The sequence below is a fragment of the Brugia malayi genome (genome assembly GCF_000002995.4).
Source record: "Brugia malayi strain FR3 genome assembly, contig: Bm_v4_Chr1_scaffold_001, whole genome shotgun sequence".
NCBI classification, from domain to species: domain Eukaryota; kingdom Metazoa; phylum Nematoda; class Chromadorea; order Rhabditida; family Onchocercidae; genus Brugia; species Brugia malayi.
The window spans coordinates 6,911,555-6,931,145 of record NW_025062475.1 but is presented as its reverse complement, the minus strand read 5'-3'; the positions used below and the strand labels follow the sequence as shown (position 1 = coordinate 6,931,145).

The window sequence follows — 19,591 nt, the reverse complement described above, 5'->3', positions numbered from 1 at the left end:
CCGTGAATTTATTGTCCTTCATGCAGTCATCTGTCCGCTTGTATAAGGTTTCTTTCATAACTTTCTTCCCCTATATTACAAATTTTTTAATTAAAAGTTCGTCTCATTTCAAGGATTGTTTAGTGTATTATGCAGTTTTCTTTTTTTCTCTGATATTACGACAAAATGGCGTTTCAAAAACTAAGCAAATTTACATGGATTAAAAATTTGCATAGCTGAGAAATTCAAATTATGCAATTTAAACTACTCTAAAGAGTTTGAAATTTTGCAAAAAATGTAGATGGCTGTCAAAAATTCAAATGTCTATAAATATCCAAATTTTCACTTGTTTTAGCTTCAAACAAATGCGTCTTATTTTGACGCGTGGTGAGTTGTAGAAATCTTATGATGAAACAAACAAGAAAGGTATTTTTCGCGAAGATTTTAAATTTAAGCATTATTTAAGTGTCTGAAAACTCATTTTAAAGTTAGATAGGTTAGATGCTGGAATTAATTCTGGAATAAATCATGATGTCTTTTAAGCTACTTTGTTTTGAGAGTAGTATATTCTAAAAACAAAATGGTCAACAACAAAGGCCTGTGTCAGCAGGCAATTTTGTGATTTATGCATTTCCTCTTAGAGTTATTTTAAAAATGCAAGTCTTCTTTAGTCTTCTCTTACCATGAAGTTATCACATATATTTAAAGCGAAGAATTCAATACTGCGAATGTGGAAGTATCATTTTCTTTGACAGTGTACAAAGCACTAAAACTCATGAATATATTATGTTCAAATTTCTTAGAAACTACAATGAAATTGAAAAATGCGTAATTTTGCTTGACTATAAGTAAAATCACAACTATTCTTATCTCCAAATATTTTTGGTGTTTTAAATAACGATGAAAGTTTTGTTCTCTACCTGTTTAGATTGACAGATATGTCGCATACTACAATGAAGAAAAATCATGGTTGCATGTTCATCATGATGATGGTAAGTTTATTCCCGAATCTATTTCTTCCAGTAATTTCGTACTTGCTACAGCAATTGTGTTTGTAAGCTTAAATATTAAGCAAACATTATGTAAAATTTATATAAAACTATCATTAGATTTTATTTTTAACATTTCCAGATATTCTTCCAAATTATTTCGAAAATAGCACTGGTCTAGATGATCTTGGCGATGTGGAATTTAACGATATTCAATTTCAGCATAATTTTCGAATTCATCGAAAAAGCATACAGGTGGGAAAGAAATAGCACATAGACTAACTAATTTATAAAAATTAAGTGAGAATTTGAAAAATTTTTTATGTAGGCTGTAGCTGAAGTAGGCAACTCACTGCAATCTTTCGTCCCAATGATTGTCTACCATCGACATGTCTGGTGGAATTATGGCTACAAATTAACGCTTGAAGAAGGTATAAATTCCTTGCTGTAATAAAATATACGTCTAGTCGTGTTTGAAACAATCATTTTCTAAAATCCTTCGGTCTGCTATTTCACGTAAGTAGAATGGATTCTGAAATATAACAGTTCAAGTTAAGATTTTCGAAAAGCTTTCCAGTTGTAAAACTAATTATGTCAAAGTCTTTCTGACCAGAGATAAAATTATTGTAATACATTTCTCGGTTAATTGATTTTCACATAAACAACAGATGAATGTTTCTCGTTGCTGTTGAAGAGCCTTGGGCCTACAGCAAATCCGAAAAAAAGAGCACCACGAGGATCGGTTGGCAATAATTCTCCAATTAATCAAAAGCCACCGCCTGCATCTAATGTTCGTGTGACTTTAAGTGTAAAGAAAAACGAAAATTTCGAAGCAATTACTGAAGGTAAATATTTTATTGTTAATAATAAAAATGAAGAAACGAAATTCTGAAATGTCGAAAATAATTGAACTTTAGAAGAACTGATTGAGATTCATCGTGGTGCTGGTTTCATCTGCTGTAATTTGATAAATCGATTAATTTTACAAGAAGTGATTGAGAATCATGAATTTATTATTTTGCATATTTCGATGAATATCAATAAGAATTACTTCAATATCGAAGAACTTATTAAATTTCCCGCTGTACCACCAATAGAGTATATTCTTTCTACTGTTGAAAATTATTTTATTGCCTTTTATAAAATTTAAAAAAAATGTAAACTGTTGCAAATTGCTTCACATCTGTTCAGACTGTTCTTCTGCATTAAGACAAGCTTCAAAAGATCAAAATCTTTCTAATTATAAATTGAGGGAAGTGAAGAAATAAAAGAAAAGTAAAATGTTCGGGAAGGCAGGTGAAGAAGATTCTCTGATTAAATGCGACTTTTAATTAATTGAAACTATTTAATTATTAGGATATCAATGAATCCTGAAAATTATGATTTGCTAGAAACAGTTTTGGCATGTGAGCCGAGTCGCGATTCAGATTTCATTTTTACAAGAGGTAAGTAAGAATACCAATATCAATAGATTTAGATGTGATATTTCTAGATTTCATAAAGCACAAGTTGAAGATATGAAATAATGGATAAATGAAGTGTTATATTTGATTGGTAATGAGTTAATTATCTGTTTTGGATTGATTCATTAGCAAATATTAATAAGTTGTAATATTTGAAGGAAGTGGTGCGAACAATGATGCAACGTCATACCATGTCCATCAGAGCATTTTTAAACAGCGGTCATTCATGCTAGAAAGTATTCTAGAAAAGAAATGTTCGCTTCCAACTGATCAATTACTTGTGGTTGATGCTGAAGATCGCATCATTTTTCCATATCTAACGGATGATGACATGAAATTTGTTGGTCTATTTCGAAATTATAGCTCATCATTTTTTGAGATTTAAAATGTTAAATTTTATTAATTCGTAAGTCAAATCAAAAACTGCTTCAGTTGCTCATTTATTTATATACGGGTGAAGTAATTTTACCGAAATTTGATGCCTTCGCTCGAGTGGGTCGTGTTGTGTCGCTTCTGATTGACCGTGAACAACTAATCAATATTTTTATGCAGTGGCAGAAATTAATTGTTAAAAATCTTCTTCAAATCGAAGAGGTCTGTTTTTCTTTGTTCTTGCAGTTCTTTCAATTTAAAAATCAATGAGTACAAGTTCACTTGTTAAGTTAAATTTTTCTTTCGCTTCATCTACATCATAAGTATATGAAGTAACCTAATGTTTACTGTTATGGCGTAACTTATTGGTACCAAAATATCTTCGATGTTTAGTTTGCTGATTGCTTCATTAAACGATCTTTGCATTTTAAATGTGTGCGAAAAAAATTTTTCCATTTGGAATGAAAACATATTCCAGAAGAACAACAACGAACTTATTATTGAAGAAAGTCTCAAAGCATTGATATCAGTGTTCAGTGCGCCATATGGAGCGTTGCCGTACGCCAAGAGAATGGCACTTTCCTTACTTGCTGATCAGGTTGTTCAACTCTGATAACTTTTTCTGATTAAAAGCCTGCATGGAACTACTGTCTATTTAGATAACGAAAAGCAATGAAACCTTGGCAGGAAAATATAATGGACAGTTGCAGTATGGTCGATATCAGGTTGGACATTTCATGGAAATTGCACTGAAGCTGAAACGTGTCATTACTTCGGTGAAGAAAATACCTGATCCTCTTTAAATTACTATAACTAGCATGCTTTTAAAATTATGTAGCCTCATTTCATTTCATAAATATTTTAACGTCAACTGCCATCGCTAGTAAACTATAAAAAATAAGTATCATAACATTGATATATATATATATATATATATATATAATTTAGCGAGTTGTCAGAATGTACAATTTAATGTAATTAGCTGGAAAAAAAAATTTGACTCGCTGAGTTTCTTTATCTTTTTTCGCTGGAAATACTGGAACTAAATTTTTGGTGTGGTTACGAGACAACAGCATTGAAGGAATTATCCTACTTTAGAATAGAATTGTCTTTATGAAGATCAAAACATATATAGTCTACTAAAGCGTATTATGGAAGATTGCATAAATGATACTAATTTCCACTTATCATTTGACGAAATCTGCATGTCATGAGAAATTAATAAACGAGATGGAAGAAATGGCAGCAGTCAGTTTCTTATTTTTATTAGCTCGCAGAGTGGCGCTGTTCAACAGAAAAAATGAAAATTTTTAATGAGGAAAATGAATCCAAACTTGTACAATTTCCGAATGGCAAAGTAAATGTTTGTTTTAGTCAGTCATTGTGAAAATGAATTTAGATGATAACCTTATGATTTTCCTTTCCCTCGTTCGGTTACGTCTGGAAGCATAGATAGGAGAAAATGAAATCCGAAATTTGAATTTTAAGATAGTTGGAGCACGATGGCTGGTAAGAAGAATTTTAGGGACTGGTGCTTATGGGGCAGTTTATGAGGTACAAAGCGTAACAAATCCTCTAATCAGTGGAGCACTCAAAGTAAGTAAAAAGTTTTCAGCCAAATTTTCGTTCAAATCAAATTCCAATAAATCAGTACATTATAAATTGGTGGCTATTACTTTTTCTTACTTTCACTTTCTTTAAGATTAGTTAAAGAAAACTTGGGAGAAGTGTACGTCTTCGTTAACTTACTTTTCGAATTTCAATTCCCTAATTACTGGAAGCTTCAACGATAACTTTTTTTTTCGTGCAGGCTGAATCAAATTCTGCAACAGATAGTATTTTAAAACTGGAAGTTGAAGTATTAAAGCAACTACAAAGTCGTAAATATACCGTGCGTCTGTTGTATTCTGGTAAAAGAGAAACATATAGGTTAGGAAGTTATATCCGAAATTGTTTACAAAACAAGTATTCATTATTTATTTGATGAAAATCGGATGAAAAATTTTTTTAATTATCTTGTGACTTACAAAATTATAAATATGGAAAGATTCTTCATAACTCAACTCAAGCTAAGAGATTGATTCAATTGAAATAACTTAAGTTACATGGTAATGACATTATGCGGTCCGGATTTGCTTACCGTGAAAAACATGAAAAATTTGGTGACATTCAGCGAAAGTACCACACTTCGTATCGCTGTCCTAAGCTTGTATGCTATTAAACAGGTATAAAATTATATTTAAAACTAAAAATATTTCTTATTGAAAAGACTGAAAGCGTAAAAAAAATTCCATGACCTCTCAGGAGAATTGTTTTCGTACTTTCGAAGGCTCTAATCGATCTTTTAACATCTAAACATTTCCGAGATGGATCTGTAAGTTTAAATATTACAGTTACATGAAATTGGCTTTGTACACCGCGATATAAAGCCTAGTAATATAGCAATATCACCATCTGCTAGTGTGCGGCACATTATGTATTTGCTTGACTATGGGATGGTTCGAAAATATGCCATTTACAGTAATAAGCAATGGTTTATCAGACAACCGAGAAAACGGGTTCACTCTTAAATTTAAAAAACCCTAAACAATTTGAAACTTTTGAACAGGCTTGTTTTTTAGGAAAAAACATCTTCTAATATCAATCCTTTAACATTGATATGAGGAAGAAAATGCTCTTTTCACCCTCTCTTTATGAGTAAATAAGTGTGAGAAATTTTTTTGAAATTGTTTTTCAGGTTTTACTTCGTGGAACATTGCGTTATTGTTCAGTAAATACTCATAAACGGAATGAACAGGTTTGAAAAATTAAGTGAAAATTAAAAAGAACTTTTAAATAACAGAGTAGCTGTACTCAAAAACAGATCAATTCGCTGAATGTTACAAATTTTAAATGTCACATTCTCGAACATATGTAAACTTAACACAATGTGTACAATTTTGCAGTCATATGAGCGACACTTGAATCATTGCCCCATCGGTAACAAATTATAAATGAAAATAGAAGATACAATTTAGTTCATACATATGAAAAAATAAATAATAGTATAAAAAAGTAGATGAATAAAAAGCCTCATCTTTGCTTTAGGGACGAGTTGATGACCTTTGGTCATTGATGTATATGTTAATTGAATTACGCTGCAATTATCTGCCATGGAGTAAAGCGACACGTGAAGATCGTATTCTGTACCTTAAAGAATCTATTCCCGACAAACAACTTCTATCAAACGGAAAGATGGAGTTTTATGAACGAATCTTAGCACATCTCCGTAAACTACGCTACCCGGATAGGCCCGATTATCATTACATGTACAAACTGGTACTGATGTATGATAGAATTCTGAACTTTGACGAAAACTGGCAAAAGTCAACTGAAATCAACATCAAATTCAATTTATATTTCAAGCTTTGGGATAGAAATCATCACAACAAATAAAAATTTACCAGATGGTATCACCAATGATAAGGAAACGATATTTGTTCAACGAACCATATGATTGGGAAGTTGTATCAGAAGGTGCAACACAAGAAGAATCGGAATCGATGAAAAAATCTTCTACATCTTCCCCAAAATCAGTTAGTCCGATTGATGTAAAACGTAAGTCTTTTTATCGTTTTAATTTATGCCAAGTTTTTCATGCTGCAACATTTTCAGCTCATTAGAAATTTCCTGTCCCAATGTAAAAGAACGTTAGGGAAATTGCATCTAAATATGAAGCAATGAAAAAGGAAAGCTCATTCTGAATGATATGATGAAACAGTTAACTCTTGTATATGAATTTGAAAACCCATATTGATCACTCGGCGTACGATTACCTACGATTGTAAATACACAACCCTAACAATAAAATCGGATAATGCATTCGCAATTTTGATGGATTCATTAGAATCCGAAATTAAAGGCCCTATTCGATTGGACTTCCTGATTAGAAAGGCGTGAAAAATTACAAAATTACTCACATTAATTAATCAAATATGACATATATCCTGTAGCAAATTTTAGAATCAATCATTCCTTCTTAAAAGAAGTCCTACACTTAATCATATTACAGCTTTCAATTCGATCATTCCGGAAGATATACCAGTAGCACAAGAGCATGCATTTGATGAGGGTGAAAATGATGTGCCAGACATAATGAAAACCTCTTATCATGTTTATCACCGAAGGCAAGATCGTGGCCAACGTGCATCGCAAGATGAAAACAATGTACCAAATGAAGATTTACCGTAAATTCATTTTCAGGTTGGCTGCAAAATTGTTGCAATTAGTTTAAGGAATAAATTTAATAGAATCCACTCCCATTACCTGGAATTGCTCTTGGAATTGTGAATCTGATCCACATGTGACAAAACGGCGCTATTGGAACTCTGAAATCAACATTAAATAACTCCGCCTTTGTTCACAGAAGTCAAAATAGAATGAAAACATTTAGTGATAAACAACCATACTTTATCCAATGGATTATTCTCATCACATTAACAAATACAATTAGAATCTTGTAAGACCGCAAACTACTAGGGAAACCTCAATAAACCCACATAACCAAGACCTAACAAAGAGTTTGCGGAAGACTGCGATTTCATGAATTTACCCGACATGTCCAAAAATATCAAACTCCGAAGAGGACAAATTCAAGCTGATGTTCCCAACCCAAATATTAAAAATAAAAACTAACCTGATATTTTACTTTTGTTTAAAACATCGTGTTTTTAAATGATACAACATCTTTATTTCAACAAATTTTTTGTAGACAAAGCAGTGCACTATTTATAACTGACAACACGAATATTTATACATTACAACAATACTGCAAAACGCGACACAATACCTTTATTGGACAACATAACGCAATCGCATCAAAGTTACACCATATGTAGAGATTTTCAAAAAGCATAAAATCTGGAGAGCTTCACATCATCGCAATCCAAAAAACTTATAAAGAAACCATTATAACAATTATGTCGTCAAACTAAACATAACAGACAACTAAGACAAACACAACTCGTCGCAAACTAAATGCATTTTTATACATCAATGTGACAAAACAGCTAGATAACTTCAACGAATATAGAAATGGAATTTTTTATAATGCTTTCACTATGTTTCAAAATTCTTGCAAGACTTTAGGAACTCAAGCTTATTATTTATACTACATAAGATGGTGAATAAAAAAAGAAAACAGGAAACTGAACTATAATAAATCATATAGATATTTTCAAATCAAGAATAAAAGTTGTATAAAAAGCAGAATAGCATGGAGTTTCGAAATATTATATATTTTCCTCAGCAGTACGAGCCTCTTCTAGGATTTTATCGAATGAAAATGGAACAAAAGCATAACCAAGTCCTTTGTAGAATTTGCTTTGAAATTCAACCCTGCAAAATGAAAGAAGTACTGAGATCAATAACAAACTTTCTTAAATTGATAATCTTCCATAGACTGAGACATTACATAAAATTAGTTACTAATAGCACCCAAATTATTATTACATTCACAAGCTGCAACATCCGACCAACAATTACGCTGTGCAAAGTACGTTTTAAGTATATTTCAAAATAAGATACGAAAAACACACCAATGCAGACGAAGAGCATGTAGAAAAGCGCTGAGACCCTCCATCATGACTAAAATTGAAAATGAAAGAGAAGCAAATAGAAAAAAGAGAACATATGTCGCTACTGCTCCCATATAACCATTTAGCATAAAAGCCTGACGGAAAACCATGGTCCATAATACGTCCGATAATTCTAAAGATACAAAACATCACTAATATATTAGCAAGATTATTTGTCAATAATTAAAATTCAAATCCCATCTTTTGCAGATAATAAATACTCACACTAAAAATTCACTACCACTTATCCTCCTTGGACCTTTTAAAATACTCACTACCTTTCTTCTCGAAGACTGCTAAAATGTGCATTTTTCTAAAACATTTGCTAAAATGCAATTTCTAACAAAATATGAGCTTAACATACAAAGAAAGGATAATCAATAGATAATTCATAACTTACGAGCATGAGCAAGCGAAAGTGCCCAAAGGCGAAGATATGAAGCAGTGTGCGATATGCAACCCAGAGCAAATTCAATAGTATGAATAGCTTGATAAATCATAACATCAGCAAAATCGAACTAAAACACAAAGTAATGCCCTTTTCTGAATATATCCTATATCCTTTTAAAAAGTAAAACTAAGCATGAACGCACTTTTTCCTCAATATGCGTGGTTGATGATCTCGATAAATCATTGTGGATTATGTGTGCATCATCACCATTCGATTCAGCACGAACACTCTAAACAAATAAAGAATGTAATAAAGTTCTAAAAATTCTATGAAGATAAACAAGACAGAATAAGCAGTTCAGAAATATTAGCCGAAGGACGGAAACAAACGAGTATAGCGATTAAAAATTTACAATGAGGATAATGTGTTCTATATTATGAATGTCCAGAATATTAATTATGCTTCCCTCCATTTGACCACAAAATGATAAAAAATAATTTCGTGTAGTACTGTAGTGCTGAAAACGATCCAAGTGCCGCTCAACTCTATGTAACTGAACGCGCTCCAATGTTCAGTTTCCCACTGCACCAAGAATTTTGAAATTTGAATTAATTCACCAGAAATTTGAAATTCTAATTAAAGAAAAAGGAAGCGATTTTTCTTTAAAAATGATCAACCAATGATCGATTGATGGACTGGCTGCTATGTTACAGGAAATATAACTAATTACAATGCGTACAATTTTGCAGTCATATAAGCGGCAATTGAATCATTGCCACCACTGGGCCAATTCTAGGGTCATTTCGATTACACTTTAAAAACATATGCAGCAAAAATATAAGCCTATGTTACTAAATTTGAGTACCAACAATAACAATTACTAGTCTAAACGAGGTAAAAAGCAAGTTCTACCGAATACATAGTTAAAAGTTTTGAATTCTACCGAATACATAGTTAAAAGCGTTCTCAAAGTTTTTTTGGATTTTAATTCCAACCCTAAAAAATAATCATTTCGAAGCACTGACACACAAAACTTTTAGCCGATCCAGATAGTACTTGCGTTTAGATATGTTCAATATAGAAATTTTCAAACCAAGTTAGAACTTCCTAAGGTGGCTCGCTCTTTGAACTCCTTCCACTGCATATACGGCTTACCAAATAACATAATCGGGATGCACACTGCCGCAATAAGCACAAATAATGTTTCAAAAAATGACTAAAACTATTGAAATTGCAACTATATAGAAAACAAGTTAATCAAGTCTTCAAAAGTTTGCTACGATATTCTAGAAATAAAAAATAAGTAAATAAATGTTACAACGTACACTGTACAGAACTTTTCTTTATTTGACATATCTAATCAACTCTTATATTTAGAAGAGAATTTCAAAATGAACGTTCAAAATAATTTATTTAAGTGGATAAAAAAATCAGAAAGCTAACCTGACCCGGATACCAAAGATTCAGATAACACTGCGGATACACATTTCCTTCAGGATCAAGAAATCCAGATGGGCGATACTTCATCATAAACATGCTAATAAACCCTATCAACAACGACGGGGCACAATTAGACGATGGATATTCATAACCCAAAACATAACCACTCTGCAATAATCGCATACAAAAGAAATCGTAAAAACAAAAGCTGGTATGGCATATTGGGATTACGGAAGTCTGGAATAATTTTTGCAGATATCGGCATATAAAAAAAATTACATATCCAAACAACAACTGGAGCATTATATATAACCTACCAATTTTTTTAATGCATATAATTAGAAACAACGACGGGTGCAAACATTAAATCTAATAATTGCTATCTCCATTACTTCATTTGAAACGGACAGTTCCTAGGCAATGATTTCAAAGCAAGTTTTAATAAGTAAGCAATCGAAGAGGATATCAAGTATCTCAATTCTCACAAGTTTTACAATTTTCTTTTACTTTTTTAATTTTATTAGCCCAGCAACATGTGCTGTGTTATTAAGTTCGTTTGAATTCTAAAAAACTGAATGCTTACCTTAGCAGAGAAAAGCAGCCATTTGAAGAGAATTTCTAAACAAAGGTAAATGAAAATACAGCCAAGGAATAGCATTTGTGGGATAAACATATATAGGATATCTAGACGAGAACCAAAGTATCTACAATTAATAGCAAGTCAGATCACTTCTATTTTGAGAGTCTTGTAAAGAAAGTCGAAATGGGTTTGCAACAGTTCCTGATTCAGTACATCCACGGTATCCTAGATTCTTACAAGGAGAGTGGAGAAAGCAAGAGACGCCTCAAAAGCTTTTTAAGCCATAAGAAACAGGAAATTTGAACAGTCATCCTCCATAAAAAAGTTATTTTAATCATAAACTTACTTGTAATTCTCATAACTTAACATGACACCAAATGTCATTTGCGCAACACCAATTATGATAGACATTTTCATTTTCATCGAGTTTAAAAAATTCAATTTGTTGCTCTCCGCAAGATTCCAAATTGGATCAACACCTATAGGATAAGGGCCAATTGACTGAAATAGATAAATAAGTTGCAGTAACGCAATAGGATTACCAAAGAAAGTGACTATGTAAACTACGATTGAATCTAAAAAGGAGTCAAGAAAAAACGAGGAGAATATCCAAAGATGTCCAACCAAATTGTAATAAGCCCACTGTGGTGTAAGCATAAGTTCCTTCTCAGACTCATATTTACTTAAATCCGCGTAGATATTTCTCCATGAACTTCCGAATAAATTGAATGATTTGCTGTATGCATCGTTATAGATGAATCCCGTGTATACAGAAAAGCAACCCATCAGAAATATCACATAACGACCGTTAAAAAATGTTTGGAAAATCTGCAAGTTACTTAAAATAAGCATTACTAATCTCATACATTTTCACGAAACGAAAATTTGGCGAAAAAAAAAAAACGCTCTATGGCAGTGGAAATATTTGCCTCGCTTAACAAGCGACCTTACAACTGCAACCGGCTATGAGTTCTCCTTAATTTCTCAATCCTTTATCTCGTGATTTCATATTAAAATAAGAATTATAAACCTCATCATTTATTCGAGCTGCTTCTAAATGCTTTTCTCGATATATAAAAAAGAGAGCGCATAAAAGCATAATGAGTCCATGGCCGCAGTCACCAAACATAACAGCGAAAATAAACGGGAATGTGATCATTGTGTATGGAGCTATAAGTAATTTTTTAACACAACTTATTTTTTAGAGTTTACAGTTTCAAATTCTTGACTGTACACATTTTCCACGCAAGGAAATTTCAGAAGACCAATGCCTTCATAACTTGCAAAAATATTATACCCGGATTTATTTCTCGATACGATGCAATGCCATACGCATCGACAATGTTTTGGAAACCACGCGTGAATTTGTTAACACGATGAAAAGTTGGAGGTGCTTCCGTTATACCTGACATACGATTTAGAATTGATGGTACTGTACTTCCTGATTCTTCCTAAAACTAAAACATTTAAAACTTTAAAATTCATAACTATCACGTAATGATGACTGAAAAAAATAAAATAGTATCCTAGAAATTTTAATCTGTTGAAAACTTTGAATTTAATGGAACACATATATAAACAGGAAAACATATAAACAAAGTGACTTAACCAACCGTTCCCCTTTTGAGTGCCAGTTGGATGCGATTTAAATCAGCTACCGGACACCAACATTCAGCAATCAGACATTTCTGGGTGACATCCAAATTGAACAAATTCAATGTATGATAAATAGATTTGATTTTACGCACTTTTGTTAGCCACATACGTACATTTTTCGATGCAGCAACCTGAAATAGGTTGAGAAAGATCATATGTAGAAATGTACGGCATTTATCAGTTTTAAAAATCTTCTAGAAGATTTCGGAGACTCTGACTTCAATATCAAAGAGGTTTGAAAATTAATTAAGTTGCCAAGGAATGAAAGTAACCAGAACACGATGTCGATGGTCTTGTGTTTGTCCTAAAACAGTTTTCAGATCTTCAATACGAGTCATCACCCCTATTGACATTTCTCGTCGTTCTTGAGGAGTGTCCGGACACGGATAAAGAGTTGCTCGAAAGCTGGAATACATAAAATTCATGTGTAGCAAATAGACAATAAATGATTCAGTTTTTAACAAACAAAAAAAAGTGTACCCTTCGCAAATTTTTTTAACACGAGTTTTCAACTGATCACCTTGGAAAAATATAATAAACACTGTATTGATGATTGGGTCCCCCTGAAAAAGTCCATATTTTTTTAGTGTTATACATTAAAGACTTAGTTGAAGATATGCATAGGTAAGTAACCACAGATAAGTAACGATTATAACATTTTAAGGTAAGAAATCTGCTAAATTATGCAAGCAATACCATTGCCTGGTTAGGAAAGATAGGGGAATTTATTACTTAAATAGATATTTATAGAACAATATCTGTTATGCAAGATGGCAGAATACGGAAATAATGATTCACAGTGGTAGTGTCGATAAGTGGTTCGGCTATTTCAGACTGCCGCAAGAAGACATTGCCACGACAAGCACGCCACAGCAGTCGTTCAAATGCTGGAAGCCGCTCTCTCTCAATGACACCAGCAACAAAACTAAATAGAAAATTTTTAATTTATAGTAACATTGAAGTGACCTATCAAAACGAAAGGTTCACAATTTAATTAACTAATTTGTGTATGCAAAAAACTTTTGCTTTAAAAGAAAATATTGTTCTGGAAATGATCCACAATAACTGTATTGTTTGCCTTACAAAATCTAGAAAACATGCAAAATTTATGTCACAATACTCATGTATCTTCTGGATACGCACCAAGGTTGTACCGTCAAAATTTTAAGATTAAAGAAAAATAATAAAAACTAAACAAAAAAAAAAAAAAAAAAAGGGGAAAAACATGAAAACGGTTGAAAAGAAAAATGTGGTTGAGACAATGTGCAAAATCTGGTTTAAAGTTCGCCTCTTTTCAGATGAGCTAAATATCAGGTTATAATAGGAAACATGAAACAATCAAGTAATTACAAATAGAGAACTTGACAAAACGTTATAACAACTAAAAAGCAAAAAATCAAGTTATGATTTCAAAAGAATTCTAGATAAATTGTTTAGATAATCAAAAACTTCGAATTTAATTTTGAATTTTGTAAAACCTATTTTTAAAAGTTTCTTTTGAAAATTCGACGTAATATTAAAAACTGAGTTAGTAAAGAAGCGTGGAACACTATTAGATAGAGCTTTTAAAGTCCAGAAGCAAATTTAAAAAAAATAGAAACTGTTAGTTTAGACAAATAACAATTCACCAAGTCATACAAAAAAGCCCATTTTCGAGGACTTACTCTCTCCCATTTCAGCCGTTAGAATGAATATTGTCAATGATTTAGAAAGATATATAAAAAACGAAAGATAGATCCACTTATAAAAATAAGGATATAGAACTTGTACGTCTGAGTTTTTAACTGCGTTCTTTGAAGATCTGAATGACTTGGTTAAAATTAGAAGGGACAAAATAATTTAAGACAAATGTTCGGTACATAAACGGCACACTGCATATGGTTTAACTGCACGTATGAAGCAAAAAAGAGAACAAGAGACATACCCAAAATTAGCAAACATTTGGCCAGTGACTCCGGCACCGGATAACTCGATGCCTATTCCCTCAGTTTCTTGCAGAACGATCTGTTCTGGGAGACCGGTAGCAACTGGCGCATTTGGTGGCACGATTGTTTCCGCTCCAGCCTAACAGAAGCAACAGAACTAATTGCTGCACAACAAACAATCCGATTTATTCTTAAACTGTTGAAACTAACGAGAAATCTTTTAATTTTAGAGAGAGGGGACAAAGTGCCAAAGATTTTTAGAGATTTAAGACATTTATCTCTGATACGATGACCTTCGAACCCGAGAAGCAAGTCACAGCAATTCAAGAAGGTTTTTCGGTACTTTATGTCATAACTTAATAACGGAATGATGATGATGACAGTTCAAACAGTCTGCCTGAACAAAGAAATTCCACTTTTCATCATTATGAATCAGCGATTAACTAAGCGCAATCAAATATAATTGATTTAGGCCTACTACAGTTCCAAAAAAATTATGTTTAGAAAAGCAAACCGACAAAAAATTAAGCAACATATTGAATGATGGCAATAAAAAAATTCAAACAATTCAATTAAAGTCTTCTCATGAGAATATTAGTTTCTTGAAAATTTATTTTTTGTAATTAATTCCTTTTGTTGCAAAGTAGGAATTAAGTAATCTATACATTATTCGTTCATAAAAGCATGCAATCAGAAAATCCAATAAAACACAGTTTTATAGCTTAGGTGACATTATATTGACATTCTGAACTGAACGAATATTGACATTCTGAACTGAACTGAACTGAGTTCTGAACGCAAACACAACTCATTTGTTACAGTATACAACTATTCATGCTTCTAACCATGCAAACATAAATATGATTGTAGATAAAAACGCAAACATTGAAAGACAGATCATAACATTACAGAAGTAACGAACACAACTTTATACTTACCCCAAGCGCAAAGTAACTGCCATGCTTCGCGATTCGCTCAAAAGGCTTTGCTCCTCTTCACGAATAAAACGACGTTGATTCTCCTCTCGTTTTGCATACGGCCATCTACCATATTCCACCTGCATCGTTCAGAAAACCCATACTATGTAATAAAAAAAGCAAAAGACTTTTCAAAACAATAAACAGGTGCTATTAAAGACAATTTATTTTAAGCTTCTTGATATGCAAACATAAAATAAGTCTTGATAAAATGGTTACTAGATGAAATGCTTTTCCTGAAATACAGCAAACACAGTTAACATTTTGTCAAAAAATCGACAGTTCGTATTCCTTATTACTCACTGTTATTGATGAGTATCGATAACGAAAAGAAGGATCACTTCAATTAGTGCTAATTAATATCTTACGAAATAACTATGTTAAAGAGCCATTAAGTTCAGAAACGATGAAATTTACTTTATGAGAGAAATCAGTGGTGAGAAAAGCAGATGAGGTCAGGCCGTTTTAAAGTTAGCATTTGATTAGTGAAGATCTCGACCAATAAAACTACTAAATCCACTCAAGTATCACAAAAGTGGAACATTATCAACTGCGTATACCTACGTAGATATAGAGGAAAATCGGGAAATGAATACTGATGTCACAGAGTAACATACTGCTTCTACGAATCCTCAGATATAACTTTTCTAAGATGAGACATTCCAAAATGGACCGGATTAAGTGGTCATTTCAATGTAAAGGGGGTTGGCCAAACCATCCAAACTCGACTGCCAAATAAAAATGCTACCCTCAGATAATATAAATTTCAGAAAAAGCATTTCGAAAAAAAAAAAAAAAAGAACACCAAAATTAAAATTATGTTAATGAAAATATCACAAAAATGTTAGGAATTAATTCCAATAATGTCAGAAACTCCGATTACATCTAATAACATCAAAATCTCAGACAAAAAACCGCACAAAACAACTACCGCAAAACAGAAATGTGCAAAAGCCACGTCTAGCATTCCTCAATGTGATTCATTGAATGTGAACTGATAGTTACAAAGTTCAGATTGCCTAAGACCAAACTCATCGAGTTCGAAGGATTCAGCGATTTTACAGAAATTTACAAATTCTAAAGCTCTGCTTTAGCTTTTCAGTAAATTTATTTCCATTCTTATCCTACCATTCACACTGCATTATTTCCTATGAGGCATAACCTCCTACTGCACGATCAACGTCAAGTTTACTTGGATAATACACTAACGCGGTTAATTTCATCATGTACAATTCGTGAAATCTATTTCATTAATAATTAACCTGTTCCAACTCAACTTACGGCCTTTGTTGACCTACTTCTTACCTAATCACATAGGCATTTTTTTAGTTAATAGATGCAGCTGAAATGTCTTCCTATTTTTTTAATATTAATCCACTTACTTATATTCGAATTAACTTAACCCCACCTATGAATAAAATGATGGCTTGTAATAATACCTCTTCGAAGAACTGTTGTGTTTTCCGAAGAATGTGTTTTAGTTCCGTTAATTCCGAGAAGTTTTTCTTCAGCATTTCTTCATTTTGATTAACCTCTTGTAATTCAGTTTCTAACTTGTCGAATGTTGCCTACAACAATCAATAACTGGGAATCCGTCAAATGTAACAGCTTTAATCTAACAGTGTGATAGAAGTTGTTTCTTCTCTACTATGAATCTGTATATTATTTATTATACCACCCACTTCTAAATCAATCATCTCTTTCGGTTGTGGAGCATCTGGATTTTCGCCTGTATCCAACATTGGTATTAAGTCTTTTTTGATTTCACGCTCCAAAAACCCTAAAAAGAAATTTACTACATCATTTCTCAACAGGTGTTGTAATATTAACCACTTCACGTTTTAATGTTTTCTGCTGAAGACATTTACGATAAATACATAATATATATAATAGGGAAGTGTAAATAAAGAGTGAAAAGTATAGTGTAGGGCATAGATAGCTACTGGAGCTGTAAATTCTAAAATATATTTCACTTCAAAAACCACTAACATACTTAATTTTCGTTCCATTTCATCACATCTTCGCACTTCATTCACAAATTTCCGTTGGAAAGCACTTACATCTGGATTGAGCTGAAATGATAAGTGTAATCAACGTTATCATCGTCCTAATAAACAAAACGCAACTATCAAACATTGCTAAACACTAACTGCCGAATACAAAAATCGGAACAATCATGCGAATCGCAAGTGATGTTAACCATGAATAAAATCAAACTTACATCACGAAATTGCACAAGACCCAATTCTCCTAGCTCTGCGACGCAAGTATACGCAGCTTCCGTTTGCAGAAACAACTGTGCTAAGCACATTTCTTCACTTCGATAAAGCGATTCCATCTTAGAGCGATTTTAAAATGCTGAAATTTCTTCATAAGTATATGCTTGTTCAATTCAACAATTACAACCGCAAAATATTTCGTATTGTTAGAGGAAAAAGAAGAAGGGAATCATAGTTGAACTGAATGTAGAAAGGAAAAAATAAAGTTGCACTGATAACGACAACTCCTTTTCCTCCTAACTCTTCTTCCCCGAAGTCACGTAACACGTCAGCAAAGAAACCACTTTCAATAACGAACCAGCACCCCGATGAAAATTTCAGAAACCCAGCAAGGGAATAGTAGAACCTTGTCTTTTCTAATGGTGTTAGGATATTGCTTTCCAGCTTAAAATTTGTCGAATTTTAGGTATTTCTTTGGGTACTTTTTGAACTGCTACAATTCAGAATCCCACATTTCTTTACATATTTGAAGTGACACAAAAAATATCTGTGACATTTGAAGGTCCAACAATAATAAAAAATTATAACTTTGACTTCTATGAGAGTACAGTATGAGATTTGGATATTTTAGGCGATATAGTTTTAGGATTTTCTTGCGTAGGTTACTTTGTGTACGTAGGTTACCAACAAACGGCAGAATGGATATACATGATCGGGTCGGTTTTGTGAATTAAATGGACAAGTAATTTGGGAGTATTTGGAATAACTCGAAAATAAAAACAGGACAAAGTATCGATTTTATGGGGAAGTGCATTAGATGAAACACAGCTGTTAATTAATGTGGCTAAAATCGTCTGTAATACTTCGATATTAAGTAAGGCAAGTGTGTTTTGACATAGTCGATAAAGAAATGCCTTGCTTTAAGGCCTTTGAGTGTGCGTACAGGCTCGTTTTATAAATAAATTCTAAGGTAAACTCATTTCAGTCGATTGAAGCAGATATGAAGAATCGAACTCACAGCTCGAAATGCATTATCTGAGCTTAGCAAAAGTTCAGTTATAGGTATAAAGCATTTGGGAATTTTGAAAGAATGGGAAAAAATTACACTCGAAAATTTATTTTTTAAATAACTGGCGAAATTTTTCCACAATTTTTGTCAGCCTGAATTTTTTTTTTTTTTAGAAGCCAGCTTTTCAGCGAATTTGAATGCAGCAACGTGATCGAATTCAATTCTTTTAAATTCAGTTTGATTCATTTCAAATCTACTTCACCACACTTTCTGAATTAAGACAATACTGAAAACAATTAAATGGGAGATCTCATTTAATTGAATCAAAGAGCCATTTGGTCCAGTTCTCATCTACTTTGTTAGTTCTTCTGCTTCATCTTGCGATAATTTCTAATAGTCTATGAGGATTTTTACAGGAGATTCTTGAAAATATTTTGTAAAAATTTATGTTGTCAGTGTCATTAATTCTTTTCTGAGAAGGAATTGAAATATTTTGATGTAATAAAAGAAAGACAGATCAATAGAACTGATTTACAAGTGGGTTAAATTATATCCAAAATTATTTTTTTCGTTTAAGATAAAAACTGAGATCAAATTGCCTCTTAAATGGATAAAAAATTACTAAGCTGAGAAATTTTTTTTTTCTTTTTTGTTAGTCGGTGACCTGATTGACGAATGAACCAAATAACAAATAACTGTTGTTTCTTTTTCGATCACTGAATTGAACTGTTCTTAAGCAATGATTATGATATGATTTTTATATTTGGAACAGAAAGACTCAAATTCTAGCATGGGCATTTTTGTGAATGATAAAACTTTTCACCAAATTTAAATTTTAAGAAATATTGCTGATTCCGAAAGCGGACACGAATATACTTCTTTCTAGTCGCCAAAAGGCACTACTGTTTTAAAGCTGATTTCAATTCTAAAATGTTAAGTGACTTCAATCCACTCAGTGAGTAAATTTTGACGTCAA

The 19,591-nt window shown here is 32.4% G+C and overlaps 3 protein-coding genes across 8 annotated transcripts; 2 read left to right on the top strand and 1 right to left on the bottom strand.

The window, feature by feature from the left end:
* Positions 1–384: 384 nt before the first annotated feature.
* Bm7468 (Uncharacterized protein) lies at positions 385–3,606 on the top strand (the record flags this gene model as incomplete). The annotated part of the gene is made up of 11 exons (XM_043076847.1): positions 385–405; positions 908–971; positions 1,111–1,223; positions 1,297–1,399; positions 1,637–1,813; positions 1,886–2,066; positions 2,325–2,413; positions 2,590–2,771; positions 2,864–3,025; positions 3,282–3,401; positions 3,463–3,606. The coding sequence occupies 11 exons, from the start codon at positions 385–387 to the stop codon at positions 3,604–3,606; spliced, it is 1,356 nt and encodes a 451-aa protein (XP_042932781.1).
* A 497-nt stretch (positions 3,607–4,103) lies between these two features.
* Bm5726 (Uncharacterized protein) lies at positions 4,104–7,033 on the top strand (the record flags this gene model as incomplete). 4 transcript variants are annotated; one of them, XM_043076844.1, is made up of 9 exons in its annotated part: positions 4,104–4,160; positions 4,292–4,399; positions 4,614–4,732; positions 4,905–5,028; positions 5,197–5,361; positions 5,541–5,600; positions 5,891–6,121; positions 6,250–6,400; positions 6,855–7,033. In XM_043076844.1, 9 exons carry the CDS (start codon positions 4,104–4,106, stop codon positions 7,031–7,033), a joined length of 1,194 nt encoding a protein of 397 aa, XP_042932778.1. The 4 variants fall into 4 exon arrangements, with proteins under 4 accessions (XP_042932778.1, XP_001900752.1, XP_042932780.1 ...); XM_001900717.1 differs by having other exon boundaries at positions 4,104–4,166; XM_043076846.1 differs by lacking the exon at positions 5,197–5,361.
* A 1,040-nt stretch (positions 7,034–8,073) lies between these two features.
* Positions 8,074–17,725, bottom strand: Bma-unc-32 (Uncharacterized protein; the record flags this gene model as incomplete). Of its 3 annotated transcripts, none has more annotated exons than XM_043076842.1 (20): positions 8,074–8,179; positions 8,380–8,551; positions 8,819–8,936; positions 9,012–9,098; positions 9,903–10,025; positions 10,253–10,417; positions 10,833–10,953; positions 11,176–11,330; positions 11,454–11,657; positions 11,860–11,999; positions 12,127–12,280; positions 12,443–12,616; positions 12,758–12,890; positions 12,966–13,048; positions 13,284–13,410; positions 15,349–15,467; positions 16,827–16,955; positions 17,070–17,167; positions 17,381–17,459; positions 17,609–17,725. In XM_043076842.1, 20 exons carry the CDS (start codon positions 17,723–17,725, stop codon positions 8,074–8,076), a joined length of 2,604 nt encoding a protein of 867 aa, XP_042932776.1. The 3 variants fall into 3 exon arrangements, with proteins under 3 accessions (XP_042932776.1, XP_042932775.1, XP_042932777.1); XM_043076841.1 differs by lacking the exon at positions 15,349–15,467 and adding an exon at positions 14,410–14,549; XM_043076843.1 differs by lacking the exons at positions 12,966–13,048; positions 13,284–13,410; positions 15,349–15,467; ... (2 more) ...; positions 17,381–17,459; positions 17,609–17,725 and having other exon boundaries at positions 12,758–12,838.
* Between the last annotated feature and the right edge of the window lie 1,866 nt (positions 17,726–19,591).